Raw genomic sequence first — 14,920 nt, 5'->3', positions numbered from 1 at the left:
AGTGCTATACTGCCCTCTTGTGTTCAAAATCAGGTAGGCCTATTGTATCTATATAAAAATATACTAGGTATGTGACGGTGAGAATATTTTACCACCAGTTAATCAATGGGTTAATCAACGTTAATCAATGTTGTGGAATATTTTGAGTGTATCATAAAATCAGAATAAGGTAAGACAAGTTATATTTTCTGTCTTTTATATATATATATATATATATATATATGAAGAGTTTGGTTCCAAAACGCAATAAATCCATTTTGATTAATTTGAGTAAAACTGTGATTTCTTTACCAAGAAAATGGCAAGATGAAAACCACTATTTTCTATTTCAAACTTTCACATAGCATCTTTAAGTTATAAATACATAAAAAATTAAAATCCTGATTTTAATTTTCAAAGATTTATTATAAAAAATAAAATAAAAATCCCCCAAAAAAGCAATAAATCCATGAAACTTTTTTTTTTTTTTCAAAATGTAATTCATTGAATCATTGAAAAAAAGTATTAACAAAAACATTAATGGCATTAATAAAAACTCATACTTTGTCATGTTAGGAACACTGTAAAGAAGAAAGATTCACATCAATTTTATATCACTTGTAGGTCTAAAAGATTTTTTTAAAGATTTTATTCAACCCATAGCCCTGTTGAGCAAGGTCACCATGAGCTATTGATAGGTAAAGGAATAGCTATAAATAGCTCACAGTGACCTTGCTCAACAGGGCTATGGGTTGAATAATGCCTGAGTTTTGCTTCCAGATGTAAACTATAAATAAAAATCACATTCATTTTTAACACACTGTCCTATGCATACTATAAATCCATAACATTAATATAATATCTGTGTAGAACTGAAATAGAATAAAATAATAGAACTGTAAAGAAGATTAAAAACTGATTTGCACATAACAATTGAAATTACATTCATATTTAATTAATATATATAATTATAATAATTATATTGCATTAATATAACAATTGTGGCGAGCAGGACGAGGCTGAGGGCCGTGAGAGAACGGCGCGAGGCCGGTGGCGTGATTGATGATGAGCGACACCAGTGTGACACACCGGTCTCGTATCTCTCACGGAGGAGCGGAAGCATAAAGGATGAGCGACGACGGTGCAGGACGAAAGAGGACAGACCTGTGTTTGTGTTTGTTTGTGTATCAGTGAATGGTCACTCTCAAAAGGCTGACACAATGGGCAGCTACTCTTCATGACTGTCACAGTCAACATCGTTCGTCTGTGACTGAGTGAGTGCATTATCATAGAAGGCACGCACATTGGCACTCACACCAATTTCAGAGAGCAAGTTCAGCACATCCTTCCTTTTTTCTTCTTTCACTGTGCTTTCATTGGGAAGCTGATTTGGCTTGAAGTTTGCCCACTTCTTTCCTCTCTTCAGTAATGAGTGATAGCAGTATTCACTGCTATACACAGCCTTAAATCCCAGTTTGTCATTCCTCAATTCCAGCATTCTTGCATCACTTAGCTTAAATGACCTCTGTGCCTTTACAAAAACTTGTGTTTCCGCCTTGAAATCATAAGCCTTCCAGTGTTGCCCGTAGATGTGAACATTTCCATGGTTGCGCAAAATTTCGTAATATTCCTCCGGCATAAGAATGGTATCCTTCTTTCGAACCTGTTGCTCAATCCTTCCAAATACACGGTCCACAGGAAGAAAACTGTGCCCCCTTATAGGGAACACATACTCCACACTAATCATAGGAAATGCCTCCTTCATCCAGGCAAACAGCATGGACAGAAGATTTATATTTTTGTTTTGACCGAAACAAGAATCACTGAACAATCGCAGCCTTTGAGCGCGGTGAACATCACCACTCAACTGTTGACGTAAACAGTGGTCCAGAGCTGAAGCAGTCATGTTACTACCTTTTCTATTCTCGTGCTCCATCCATGTGTACAGATGAACATCGTCCACTGTTTGTTTACTGCCCTTCCCATGGTGAATAACAACACCAAAGACATACATGTGCAGCTGTCTGGAATAGTATGCCTGACCAATGGGGGTTCTAGGGAGTATTAAATTCTGCATCATGTCAAAGCAAAGAGTCACTGCATCATGATCTACCTTCCCCAGCAAATCATAGAACGCCCGTGCTCGTCTCCTGTGTAAATTGTAGGATGTGGACTCACTGCGTTTCTCTTCTTCAGTTAAGCTGGGGTCCTTAACTCTCAGTTGAAACTTGGCACATGAAGAACAGGCATCTGTGGCAGGATGCCCAAATCCAAGGTTGAAGTGCTGTCGAAAAACAGTGTAATACAGGGAGTAGATGACTAAATCATGATTTTGCTGGTCGAATAGCTTGTGCATTCTCATCACGCTGAGGTCACTGGGTAGGTATTTCCGGCCAGGTGCTCCCCTTCTTCCATAATGGCTAGCCCTACACGTAAATGTTTGGATGTGATCCATCACAAGCTGCTTCTTGGCCTCATTTTCAGCCACCTTACGAGCACCACCCCTGCGTTCTGGTCTGGCTGTAGCGTTGAGTGCATAATACTTTGCCACTCGAGACACACGTTCCTTGCCGATACCTACAATAAAAAAATAAAAAAATACATTTATTTGTTTATGCATGTATGTATGTATGTATGTATGTATGTATTTATTTATTTAACTTGTAGTAGGGCTATTTATCAGATGCTTTTTGACCAACCAGGACATTTTTGCCCAAGTGGCAAGCAAACAAACAACGCTTTTAAAACATTAAAGATTCAATAGAAAAGTGTATCATCATGCAGGGCTGATGGCCAGCATAGGCGCTACATTTTCACAATATAATGTTACTAAGATGACAACTAAGAGCAGGATGGGATAGTAGGCTATGTTTCTATTTATAGTTTTCAGTGAGGGGCACGTGAGGGAACACCCCCTTTCGCTGATCCTCAAAAGTAATAATAAGCCAGAGGCTCCGTGCCAGTTCACGGCACAATCATAATTGTGATTTGATTTAATTTAATATTGACTCATTTGGATAAATATAAGGTAGGCTACACAAGATAGGCATTTATTTTTCTCAAATAAAAAACAACTCACCTAATGATGTAAACATACAGAGAGCCCTATCAGCTGGCAGTATTATTTAAGGTTAAAAATAACTCAAATTAAGTAACTTATGCGTATAATGCGTTTTTTTTTAATTATAATAACTTTATTTAATGATATGAGTAAAAATATAATAAATATGTAATATAGTAGGCTACACATATTTAGCTCTTTTTTTCTAGCCAACTAATGTGCTATAGCCTATGTTCATTAAATGGCTTTCCTGAGGTAAATATGTGAATCATTTTCTCCAGCTGTTTTATTGACCCCTTTGATTGATTGATTGGTCGATATTAAGTATGAGGAATATACATTTCGGTAAGTTGTACTGTATCTTTCAACTGTGTTCATTCGTGTTTATTTATTAGCAGAGATGATCGTTCACGTGCCGCTAGGGATCTGTCGCGTCACATTTACAAGCGCCAAAACGGTATTTATTGTTTGAATTTCGTAATAAAAGTGACAGAATCTGAGAGCTGAGATTTTTTTATATCATAAGTAACCTGCTCTGATTTTTCTGTGCTGGATGTGTGGCGTGAGAGCGTGTGAAAAGTGTTAATTGCGTGTGTCTCACGGTGAATGCGTGAGAGTTGGCAGCTATGCAGTCCTCTATGAATAGTATAATTAATAAATCAAAAATAACCTTACCCAATACGCTGCAAAAGGTGGTCTTGCAGACAGGCATCTTTGTCGGATGATCTTCAGTCAGCAAATGGTATTCGTTTGTGACCTCCCTATTCTTCTGTATCTCGCTGTTGTCAACCTTGGGACGTCGCCGCTGAACTTTTTTGACGGCGATAAGCTGTAAAATGGCTTGGTCCTGCTCGTTTTTCGTTGTCTTCGAGTAAAATAATTGAAAATTTTTCAAGAGATCCCCTGGGGTCAATGTGTCAGCGTGACAGAAATGTGATGTTGTCGCCGTGTGTTTACAGGCAATAGCCGGCATTTTTCCTCCTCCCGAGTGCCTCATCTTTTTAATCTTCTCGCGTAGATGATTCGATTTAGATGGCTTACGTTTCTTCCCCACCACAGAAACCACCACAGGTTCATCAATGCCGTCAAAATTATTCATTTTTGTTTTTGTTTCTTAAACACAAAATACTTATATATAAGAAAAACTAGAATGCCGGATGTATTTAAAGCGCCGCCTTTACTGTTTACAGTGCGTGGAATGGTGCGCTGTGATTGGTTGAGCGGATGTATTGCGTTCTGCAGATAAAGTAGACTGGCGTTTGACGCGGTTTGGAAACAAAGGGAGTAAACATGACAGAATAACACGCCGGATATAGCATTTTACGTAAAATTAAATATTGATTTATCAATATCGACCAGATACAATACTGATTTTTGCAGAAACTCATTTTTTTTAAAAATGGCGTTTATTGCGTTTTGGAACCAAACTCTTCATATATATATATATAAATATAGCTGCGAGCAGCGATGAAGGGCCAAAGCCGGCAGCACCGCCACCCAGGTGCCTTTAGGTAACTAAAGGCGCCGGGGTTGCGGTGCCACCGGCTTGGGCCCGTAATCGCTGCTCGCAGCTATATTTATTATTATTATTATTCTTCTCCGCATTGAATCGCATTTTTGAGTGCCTAAACATGCGCGAAAACTCACGAAACTTTGCACACGCGTCAGAACTGGCGAAAATTTACATCTGATATAGGTTTCAGAATTGGACGGGGCAAAATGGCTCGATAGCGCCACCTATAAAAGTTCAACGGAGTGCGCCTCCTGCATCGTTCCACGTACGTGCACGAAATTCGGTACATACGTGTAATGACCTAATACCTACAAAAGAGTCTCTTGGAGCATAGCCCTAAACACAACAGGAAGTCAGCCATTTTGAACTTCCTCTCAGATTTTTGTGCAGTTTTTGCCATTTTCAGGCCTCGTACTTTAACGAACTCCTCCTACAGTTTTAATCTGATCATCTTCAAATTTGGTGAGTGTAATCTTAAGGCCTTTGCGACGTTAAATTGCGAAGATCTTGAGTTTTCGTCGAAGGGCGGGTCCTCGGCGGCCTTACAAATTTCGATGTTTCGCCATGAAACAGGAAGTTGCTGTAACTCAGGCATGGAATGTCCAATCTGCCCCAAACTTCACACGTTTGATAAGAGTTCTGTCCTGAACACATGGCCATGCTCATATTCAGTTATAGTCATAGCGCCACCTGCTGGCAACAGGAAGTGACATGTTTAACACTGTTATGGACTCCTAATAACATATAAAAAAGTGCCAGCAAGTGCTAAACATGCTAACAACATACTAGAAGCATGCTAAAACATGCTAGCAAACTCTTAGCTAAGTGCTAAAGCATGCATATTATTGCAATTAAATAGGAATTTGCTGTAACTCAGGCATGGAATATCCAATCTGCCCCAAACTTCACACTTTTGATAAGCGTTCTGTCCTGAACACATCTACATGAGAATATTCAGTTATAGTAATAGCGCCACCTACTGGCAACAGGAAGTGTCATGTTTAACACGTTGATGCCATTCTAGCAACATGTTAAAAATGCCATTGAGGTCTAAACATGCTAGAAACATGTTAAAACATGCTAGCTAATGTTAAAACATGCTAGCAATACTTAGCTAAGTGGTAAAGCATGCTAATTCAATGAAACACGATGTTGTTGTTACTCAAGAAGGCAATGTCCAATCTGCGCCAAACTTCACACTTTTAATAAACATTCTGTCCTGAACACATGACCATGCTCATATTCAGTTACAGTCATAGTGCCACCTGCTGGCAACAGGAAGTGACATGTTAAACACTGTTGTGGACATATAAAAACATATAAAAAAAGTGCCAGCAAGTGTTAAACATGCTAACAACATACTAGAAACATGCTAAAACATGCTAGCAAACACTTAGCTAAGTGCTAAAGCATGCTATTGCTGCAATTAAATAGGAATTTGCTGTAACTCAGGCATGGAATGTCCAATCTGCCCCAAACTTCACACTTTTGATAAGAGTCATGGCCTGAACACATCTACATGAGAATGTTCAGTTATAGTAATAGCGCCACCTGCTGTCAACAGGAAGTGACATGTTTAACAGTGTTGTGGTCTCCTAATAACATATAAAAAAGAGCCAGCAAGTGCTAAACAGGTTAGCAACATACTAGAAACATGCTAGCAAACACTTAGCTAAGTGTTAAAGCATTATATTACTGCAATTAAATAGGAATTTGCTGTAACTCAGGCATGGAATGTCCAATCTGCCCCAAACTTCACACGTTTGATAAGAATCATGGCCTGAACACATGTCTATGCTCAAATTCAGTTATAGTAATAGCGCCACCTACTGGCACCAGGAAGTGACATGTTTAACACGTTGATGCCGTTCTAGCAACATGTTAAAAATGCCATTGAGTTCTAAACATGCTAGAAACATGTTAAAACATGCTAGCAATACTTAGCTAAGTGCTAAAGCATGCTAATTCAATGAAACAGGACTTTGTTGTTACTCAAGAAGGCAATGTACAATCTACCCCAAACTTCACACGTTTGATAAGAGTTATCTCTTGAACACATGTCCATGCTCATATTTAGTTATAGTCATAGCGCCACCTGCTGGCAACAGGAAGTGACGTTTAACACTGTTCTTGACTCCTAATAACATATAAAAAAATGCCAGTAGGTGCTAAACATCCTACCAACATACTAGAGACATGCTGAAACATACTAGCAAACACTTAGCTAAGTGCTAAAGAATGATATTACTGCAATTAAATATGAATTTGCTGTAACTCAGGCATGGAATGTCCAATCTGCCCCAAACTTCACACTTTTGATAAGCGTTCTGTCCTGAACACATGACCATGCTTATATTCAGTTACAGTCATAGCGCCACCTGCTGGCAACAGGAAGTGACATGTTTAACACTGTTATGGACTCCTAATAACATATAAAAAAGTGCCAGCAAGTGTTAAACATGCTAACAACATACTAGAAACATGCTAAAACATGCTAGCAAACTCTTAGCTAAGTGCTAACGCATGCTATTATTGCAATTAAATAGGAATTTGCTGTAACTCAGGCATGGAATGTCCAATCTGCCCCAAACTTCACACTTTTGATAATAGTCATGGCTTGAACACATCTACATGAGAATGTTTAGTTATAGTAATAGCGCCACCTACTGGCAACAGGAAGTGACATGTTTAACACGTTGATGCCGTTCTAGCAACATGTTAAAAATGCCATTGAGTTCTAAACATGCTAGAAACATGTTAAAACATGCTAACAATGCTTAGCTACGTGCTAAAGAATACTAATTCAATGAAACATGACTTTGTTGTTACTCAAGAAGGCAATGTCCAATTTGCACCAAACTTCACACGTTTGATAAGAGTTCTGTCCTGAACACACATCCATGCTCATATTCAGTTATAGTCATAACGCCACCTACTGGCAACAGAAACTGACATGGTTAACACAGTAATGCAGTACTAACCACATAAATATTGTGTACTAAGCATGCTAGAAACAGACTAAACATGCTAGCAACACTTAGCTGAGTCATGAAGCATGCTATTATCACCATTATACAAAACATTTTGTAACTGACTTTGACATACTCTTACTATATATACCTCCTTAAATGTACATTTCCCAACCATGCTCTGTCTTCCTAAAGCCACCGAGTGTTGATGGCAAGGGTGCGAGGGCCCTTTCATCGCTGCTTGCAGCTTTAATTATTATTAGGGCCCGAGCACCGATGGTGTGAGGACCCTCTTGGAATTGCTCTGTTTATTATTATTATTATTATTATTATTATTATTATTCTCCGCATTTAATTGCATTTTTGAGGGCCTAAACATGCTCGAAAACTCACAAAACTTTGCACACATGTCAGAACTGGCGAAAATTTACATCTGATAAAGGTTTCAGAATTGGACAGGGCAAAATGGCTCGATAGCGCCACCTATAAAAGTTCAACGGAGTGCGCCTCCCGCAACGTTCCACGTACGTGCACGAAATTCGGTACATACATGTAATGACCTAATACCTACAAAACAGTCTCTTGGAGCATAGCCCTAAACACAACAGGAAGTCAGCCATTTTCAACTTCCTCTCAGATTTTTGTGCAGTTTTTGCCATTTTCAGGCCTCGTACTTTAACGAACTCCTCCTACAGTTTTAATCTGATCATCTTCAAATTTGGTGAGTGTAATCTTAAGGCCTTTGCGACGTTAAATTGCGAAGATCTTGAGTTTTCGTCGAAGGGCGGGTCCTCGGCGGCCTGACAAATTTCGATGTTTCGCCATGAAACAGGAAGTTGCTGTAACTCAGGCATGGAATGTCCAATCTGCCCCAAACTTCACACGTTTGATAAGAGTTCTGTCCTGAACACATGACCATGCTCATATTCAGTTATAGTCATAGCGCCACCTGCTGGCAACAGGAAGTGACATGTTTAACACTGTTATGGACTCCTAATAACATATAAAAAAGTGCCAGCAAGTGCTAAACATGCTAACAACATACTAGAAGCATGCTAAAACATGCTAGCAAACTCTTAGCTAAGTGCTAAAGCATGCTATTATTGCAATTAAATAGGAATTTGCTGTAACTCAGGCATGGAATGTCCAATCTGCCTCAAACTTCACACTTTTGATAAGCGTTCTGTCCTGAACACATCTACATGAGAATATTCAGTTATAGTAATAGCGCCACCTACTGGTAACAGGAAGTGTCATGTTTAACACGTTGATGCCATTCTAGCAACATGTTAAAAATGCCATTGACTTCTAAACATGCTAGAAACATGTTAAAACCTGCTAGCAATACTTAGCTAAGTGCTAAAGCATGCTAATTCAATGAAACAGGATGTTGTTGTTACTCAAGAAGGCAATGTCCAATCTGCGCCAAACTTCACACTTTTAATAAACGTTCTGTCCTGAACACATGACCATGCTCATATTCAGTTACAGTCATAGTGCCACCTGCTGGCAACAGGAAGTGACATGTTAAACACTGTTGTGGACATATAAAAACATATAAAAAAGTGACAGCAAGTGCTAAACATGCTAACAACATTCTAGAAACATGCTAAAACGTGCTAGCAAACACTTAGCTAAGTGCTTAAGCATGCTATTGCTGCAATTAAATAGGAATTTGCTGTAACACAGGCATGGAATGTCCAAACTGCCCCAAACTTCACACGTTTGATAAGAGTCATGGCCTGAACACATCTACATGAGAATATTCAGTTATAGTAATAGCGCCACCTGCTGTCAACAGGAAGTGACATGTTTAACACTGTTGTGGTCTCCTAATAACATATAAAAAAGAGCCAGCAAGTGCTAAACAGGTTAGCAACATACTAGAAACATGCTAGCAAACACTTAGCTTAGTGCTAAAGCATGCTATTACTGCAATTAAATAGGAATTTGCTGTAACTCAGGCATGGAATGTCCAATCTGCCCCAAACTTCACACGTTTGATAAGAATCATGGCCTGAACACACGTCTATGCTCAAATTCAGTTATAGTAATAGCGCCACCTACTGGCAACAGGAAGTGACATGTTTAACACGTTGATGGCGTTCTAGCAACATGTTAAAAATGCCATTGAGTTCTAAACATGCTAGAAACATGTTAAAACATGCTAGCAATACTTAGCTAAGTGCTAAAGCATGCTAATTCAATGAAACAGGACTTTGTTGTTACTCAAGAAGGCAATGTACAATCTACCCCAAACTTCACACGTTTGATAAGAGTTATCTCTTGAACACATGTCCATGCTCATATTTAGTTATAGTCATAGCGCCACCTGCTGGCAACAGGAAGTGACGTTTAACACTGTTCTTGACTCCTAATAACATAAAAAAAATGCCAGTAGGTGCTAAACATCCTACCAACATACTAGAGACATGCTAAAACATGCTAGCAAACACTTAGCTAAGTGCTAAAGAATGATATTACTGCAATTAAATATGAATTTGCTGTAACTCAGGCATGGAATGTCCAATCTGCCCCAAACTTCACACTTTTGATAAGCGTTCTGTCCTGAACACATGACCATGCTTATATTCAGTTACAGTCATAGTGCCACCTGCTGGCAACAGGAAGTGACATGTTTAACACTGTAATGGACTCCTAATAACATATAAAAAAGTGCCAGCAAGTGTTAAACATGCTAACAACATACTAGAAACATGCTAAAACATGCTAGCAAACTCTTAGCTAAGTGCTAAAGCATGCTATTATTGCAATTAAATAGGAATTTGCTGTAACTCAGGCATGGAATGTCCAATCTGCCCCAAACTTCACACTTTTGATAAGAGTCATGGCCTGAACACATCTACATGAGAATGTTCAGTTACAGTAATAGCGCCACCTACTGGCAACAGGAAGTGACATGTTTAACACGTTGATGCCGTTCAAGCAACATGTTAAAAATGCCATTGAGTTCTAAACATGCTAGAAACATGTTAAAACATGCTAACAATGCTTAGCTAAGTGCTAAAGAATGCTAATTCAATGAAACAGGACTTTGTTGTTACTCAAGAAGGCAATGTCCAATTTGCACCAAACTTCACACGTTTGATAAGAGTTCTGTCCTGAACACACATCCATGCTCATATTCAGTTATAGTCATAACGCAACCTACTGGCAACAGAAACTGACATGGTTAACACAGTAATGCAGTACTAACCACATAATTATTGTGTACTAAGCATGCTAGAAACAGAATAAACATGCTAGCAACACTTAGCTGAGTCATGAAGCATGCTATTATCACCATTATACAAAACATTTTGTAACTGACTTTGACATACTCTTAGTATATATACCTCCTTAAATGTACATTTCCCAACCATGCTCTGTCTTCCTAAAGCCACCGAGTGTTGATGGCACGGGTGCGAGGGCCCTTTCATCGCTGCTTGCAGCTTTAATTATTATTATTATTATTCTTCTCCGCATTAAATTGCATTTTTGAGGGCCTAAACATGCTCGAAAACTCACGAAACTTTGCACACGCGTCAGAACTGGCGAAAATTTACATCTGATATAGGTTTCAGAATTGGACAGGGCAAAATGGCTCGATAGCGCCACCTATAAAAGTTCAACGGAGTGCGCCTCCCGCAACGTTCCACGTATGTGCACGAAATTCGGTACATACATGTAATGACCTAATACCTACCAAAAAGTCTCTTGGAGCGTAGCCCTAAACACAACAGGAAGTCAGCCATTTTGAACTTCCTCTCAGATTTTTGTGCAGTTTTTGCCATTTTCAGGCCTCATACTTTAATGAACTCCTCCTACAGTTTTAATCTGATCATCTTCAAATTTGGTGAGTGTAATCTTAAGGCCTTTGCGACGTTAAATTGCGAAGATCTTGAGTTTTCGTCGAAGGGCGGGTCCTCGGCGGCCTGACAAATTTCGATGTTTCGCCATGAAACAGGAAGTTGCTGTAACTCAGGCATGGAATGTCCAATCTGCCCCAAACTTCACACGTTTGATAAGAGTTCTGTCCTGAACACATGACCATGCTCATATTCAGTTATAGTCATAGCGCCACCTGCTGGCAACAGGAAGTGACATGTTTAACACTGTTATGGACTCCTAATAACATATAAAAAAGTGCCAGCAAGTGCTAAACATGCTAACAACATACTAGAAGCATGCTAAAACATGCTAGCAAACTCTTAGCTAAGTGCTAAAGCATGCTATTATTGCAATTAAATAGGAATTTGCTGTAACTCAGGCATGGAATGTCCAATCTGCCCCAAACTTCACACTTTTGATAAGCGTTCTGTCCTGAACACATCTACATGAGAATATTCAGTTATAGTAATAGCGCCACCTACTGGTAACAGGAAGTGTCATGTTTAACACGTTGATGCCATTCTAGCAACATGTTAAAAATGCCATTGACTTCTAAACATGCTAGAAACATGTTAAAACATGCTAGCAATACTTAGCTAAGTGCTAAAGCATGCTAATTCAATGAAACAGGATGTTGTTGTTACTCAAGAAGGCAATGTCCAATCTGCGCCAAACTTCACACTTTTAATAAACATTCTGTCCTGAACACATGACCATGCTCATATTCAGTTACAGTCATAGTGCCACCTGCTGGCAACAGGAAGTGACATGTTAAACACTGTTGTGGACATATAAAAACATATAAAAAAGTGCCAGCAAGTGCTAAACATGCTAACAACATACTAGAAACATGCTAAAACATGCTAGCAAACACTTAGCTAAGTCTTAAAGCATGCTATTGCTGCAATTTAATAGGAATTTGCTGTAACACAGGCATGGAATGTCCAATCTGCCCCAAACTTCACACGTTTGATAAGAGTCATGGCCTGAACACATCTACATGAGAATATTCAGTTATAGTAATAGCGCCACCTGCTGTCAACAGGAAGTGACATGTTTAACAGTGTTGTGGTCTCCTAATAACATATAAAAAAGAGCCAGCAAGTGCTAAACAGGTTATCAACATACTAGAAACATGCTAGCAAACACTTAGCTAAGTGCTAAAGCATGCTATTACTGCAATTAAATAGGAATTTGCTGTAACTCAGGCACGGAATGTCCAATCTGCCCCAAACTTCACACGTTTGATAAGAATCATGGCCTGAACACATGTCTATGCTCAAATTCAGTTACAGTAATAGCGCCACCTACTGGCAACAGGAAGTGACATGTTTAACACGTTGATGCCGTTCTAGCAACATGTTAAAAATGCCATTGAGTTCTAAACATGCTAGAAACATGTTAAAACATGCTAGCAATACTTAGCTAAGTGCTAAAGCATGCTAATTCAATGAAACAGGACTTTGTTGTTACTCAAGAAGGCAATGTACAATCTACCCCAAACTTCACACGTTTGATAAGAGTTATCTCTTGAACACATGTCCATGCTCATATTTAGTTATAGTCATAGCGCCACCTGCTGGCAACAGGAAGTGACGTTTAACACTGTTCTTGACTCCTAATAACATATAAAAAAATGCCAGTAGGTGCTAAACATCCTACCAACATACTAGAGACATGCTAAAACATACTAGCAAACACTTAGCTAAGTGCTAAAGAATGATATTACTGCAATTAAATATGAATTTGCTGTAACTCAGGCATGGAATGTCCAATCTGCCCCAAACTTCACACTTTTGATAAGAATCATGGCCTGAACACATCTACATGAGAATGTTCAGTTATAGTAATAGCGCCACCTACTGGCAACAGGAAGTGACATGTTTAACACGTTGATGCCGTTCTAGCAACATGTTAAAAATGCCATTGAGTTCTAAACATGCTAGAAACATGTTAAAACATGCTAACAATGCTTAGCTAAGTGCTAAAGAATGCTAATTCAATGAAACATGACTTTGTTGTTACTCAAGAAGGCAATGTCCAATTTGCACCAAACTTCACACGTTTGATAAGAGTTCTGTCCTGAACACACATCCATGCTCATATTCAGTTATAGTCATAACGCCACCTACTGGCAACAGAAACTGACATGGTTAACACAGTAATGCAGTACTAACCACATAATTATTGTGTACTAAGCATGCTAGAAACAGACTAAACATGCTAGCAACACTTAGCTGAGTCATGAAGCATGCTATTATCACCATTATACAAAACATTTTGTAACTGACTTTGACATACTCTTACTATATATACCTCCTTAAATGTACATTTCCCAACCATGCTCTGTCTTCCTAAAGCCACCGAGTGTTGATGGCACGGGTGCGAGGGCCCTTTCATCGCTGCTTGCAGCTTTAATTATTATTATTATTATTATTTTGTCAACCTTTCGGGCACTTTTGGTGCCCTAAACATGCTCGAAAACTCTTGAAATTTTGCACACAGGTCAGAACCCGCGGCCATTAGGGCCGGGCTGAAGCTGGTACCCGGGCGTGGCAGGGGGGCTCGACAGCGCCCCCTGGAACGGGATCCGAACACTTGTCCATAAATCAGATACGCTTGCATGTAATAATATGAAACTCGGTACACATATAGACCTCATTGGGCCGAACAACTTTCGTGCTCTAAGTTTTACGCCAGACCAACAGGAAGTCAGCTATTATGGGTTGTTTGGAAACGCATGCTGTGGAATTTAATGTACTCCTCCTAGGAAATTCATCCATTCGCTTCCAAACTCGGTCGGCATGAAGTCAAGACATTGAGGATGCTAAATTGCGGACGGATTTTTGATATCTCGAACGGTTTGGCCGTGGCAAGGAAACGAATTTATGGCGAATAATTCAAACAGGAAGTGTGTTATAACTTCTGCATACATTAACTGATCTTGATGAAACTTCAGCAGTGTGTTAGTTGTAAGAGGCCGATCACATGGATGTGACATTTGTGAGTCAAAGTTATAGCGCCACCAACTGGCAACAGGAAGTGTGTCACTTTCAAAATGCTTTGAAATCACCCTCTTATTTTTACCCGATTTGCTTAAAACTTTATGTGTATAATGTAAACACACGGCAGATGTAGACCTGTGAAAGGATTATTGATATCTTAGATACTGTTGCCGTGGCAATGCATTAAACTTTAATATTCTTTTCGGATGCTTTTGAGACTCTTCACATGCTTGAAAATGCATGAAACTCGACAGACACATCACATTTATTATCCAGTAGACATGTGCAAAGTTTCAGAAACGGGCGTGGTGAAATGGCTCAGTAGCGCCACCTTTAGTCAAAAATGGGGGCTTAGTTTTTCCTAGAATCACAAAACTTTGTAGGTGTATTGTTCTCATCAAGCCGGACAACTTTCTAATTTACAGTCATAACCTCAGACCACCAGGAAGTCAGATATTTTGGTTTGAATGTGGATTTTCTGGAGAATTTTCTCTCTCTCTCT

The 14,920-nt window shown here is 39.2% G+C and overlaps 1 protein-coding gene across 1 annotated transcript; it reads right to left on the bottom strand.

Moving 5' to 3' along the window:
* Positions 1–221: 221 nt before the first annotated feature.
* Positions 222–4,152, bottom strand: LOC311079971 (uncharacterized protein). The gene is made up of 2 exons (XM_084109696.1): positions 3,716–4,152; positions 222–2,556 (listed from the first exon to the last, which is right to left on the bottom strand). Exons 1-2 carry the CDS (start codon positions 4,137–4,139, stop codon positions 1,208–1,210), a joined length of 1,773 nt encoding a protein of 590 aa, XP_083965822.1. The 5' UTR covers positions 4,140–4,152; the 3' UTR covers positions 222–1,207.
* Between the last annotated feature and the right edge of the window lie 10,768 nt (positions 4,153–14,920).

The sequence above is a fragment of the Abramis brama genome, assembly GCF_963993115.1.
Source record: "Abramis brama genome assembly, chromosome: 3".
Taxonomy (NCBI): Eukaryota; Metazoa; Chordata; class Actinopteri; order Cypriniformes; family Leuciscidae; genus Abramis; species Abramis brama.
This window is presented reverse-complemented; position numbering and strand designations above follow the sequence as displayed.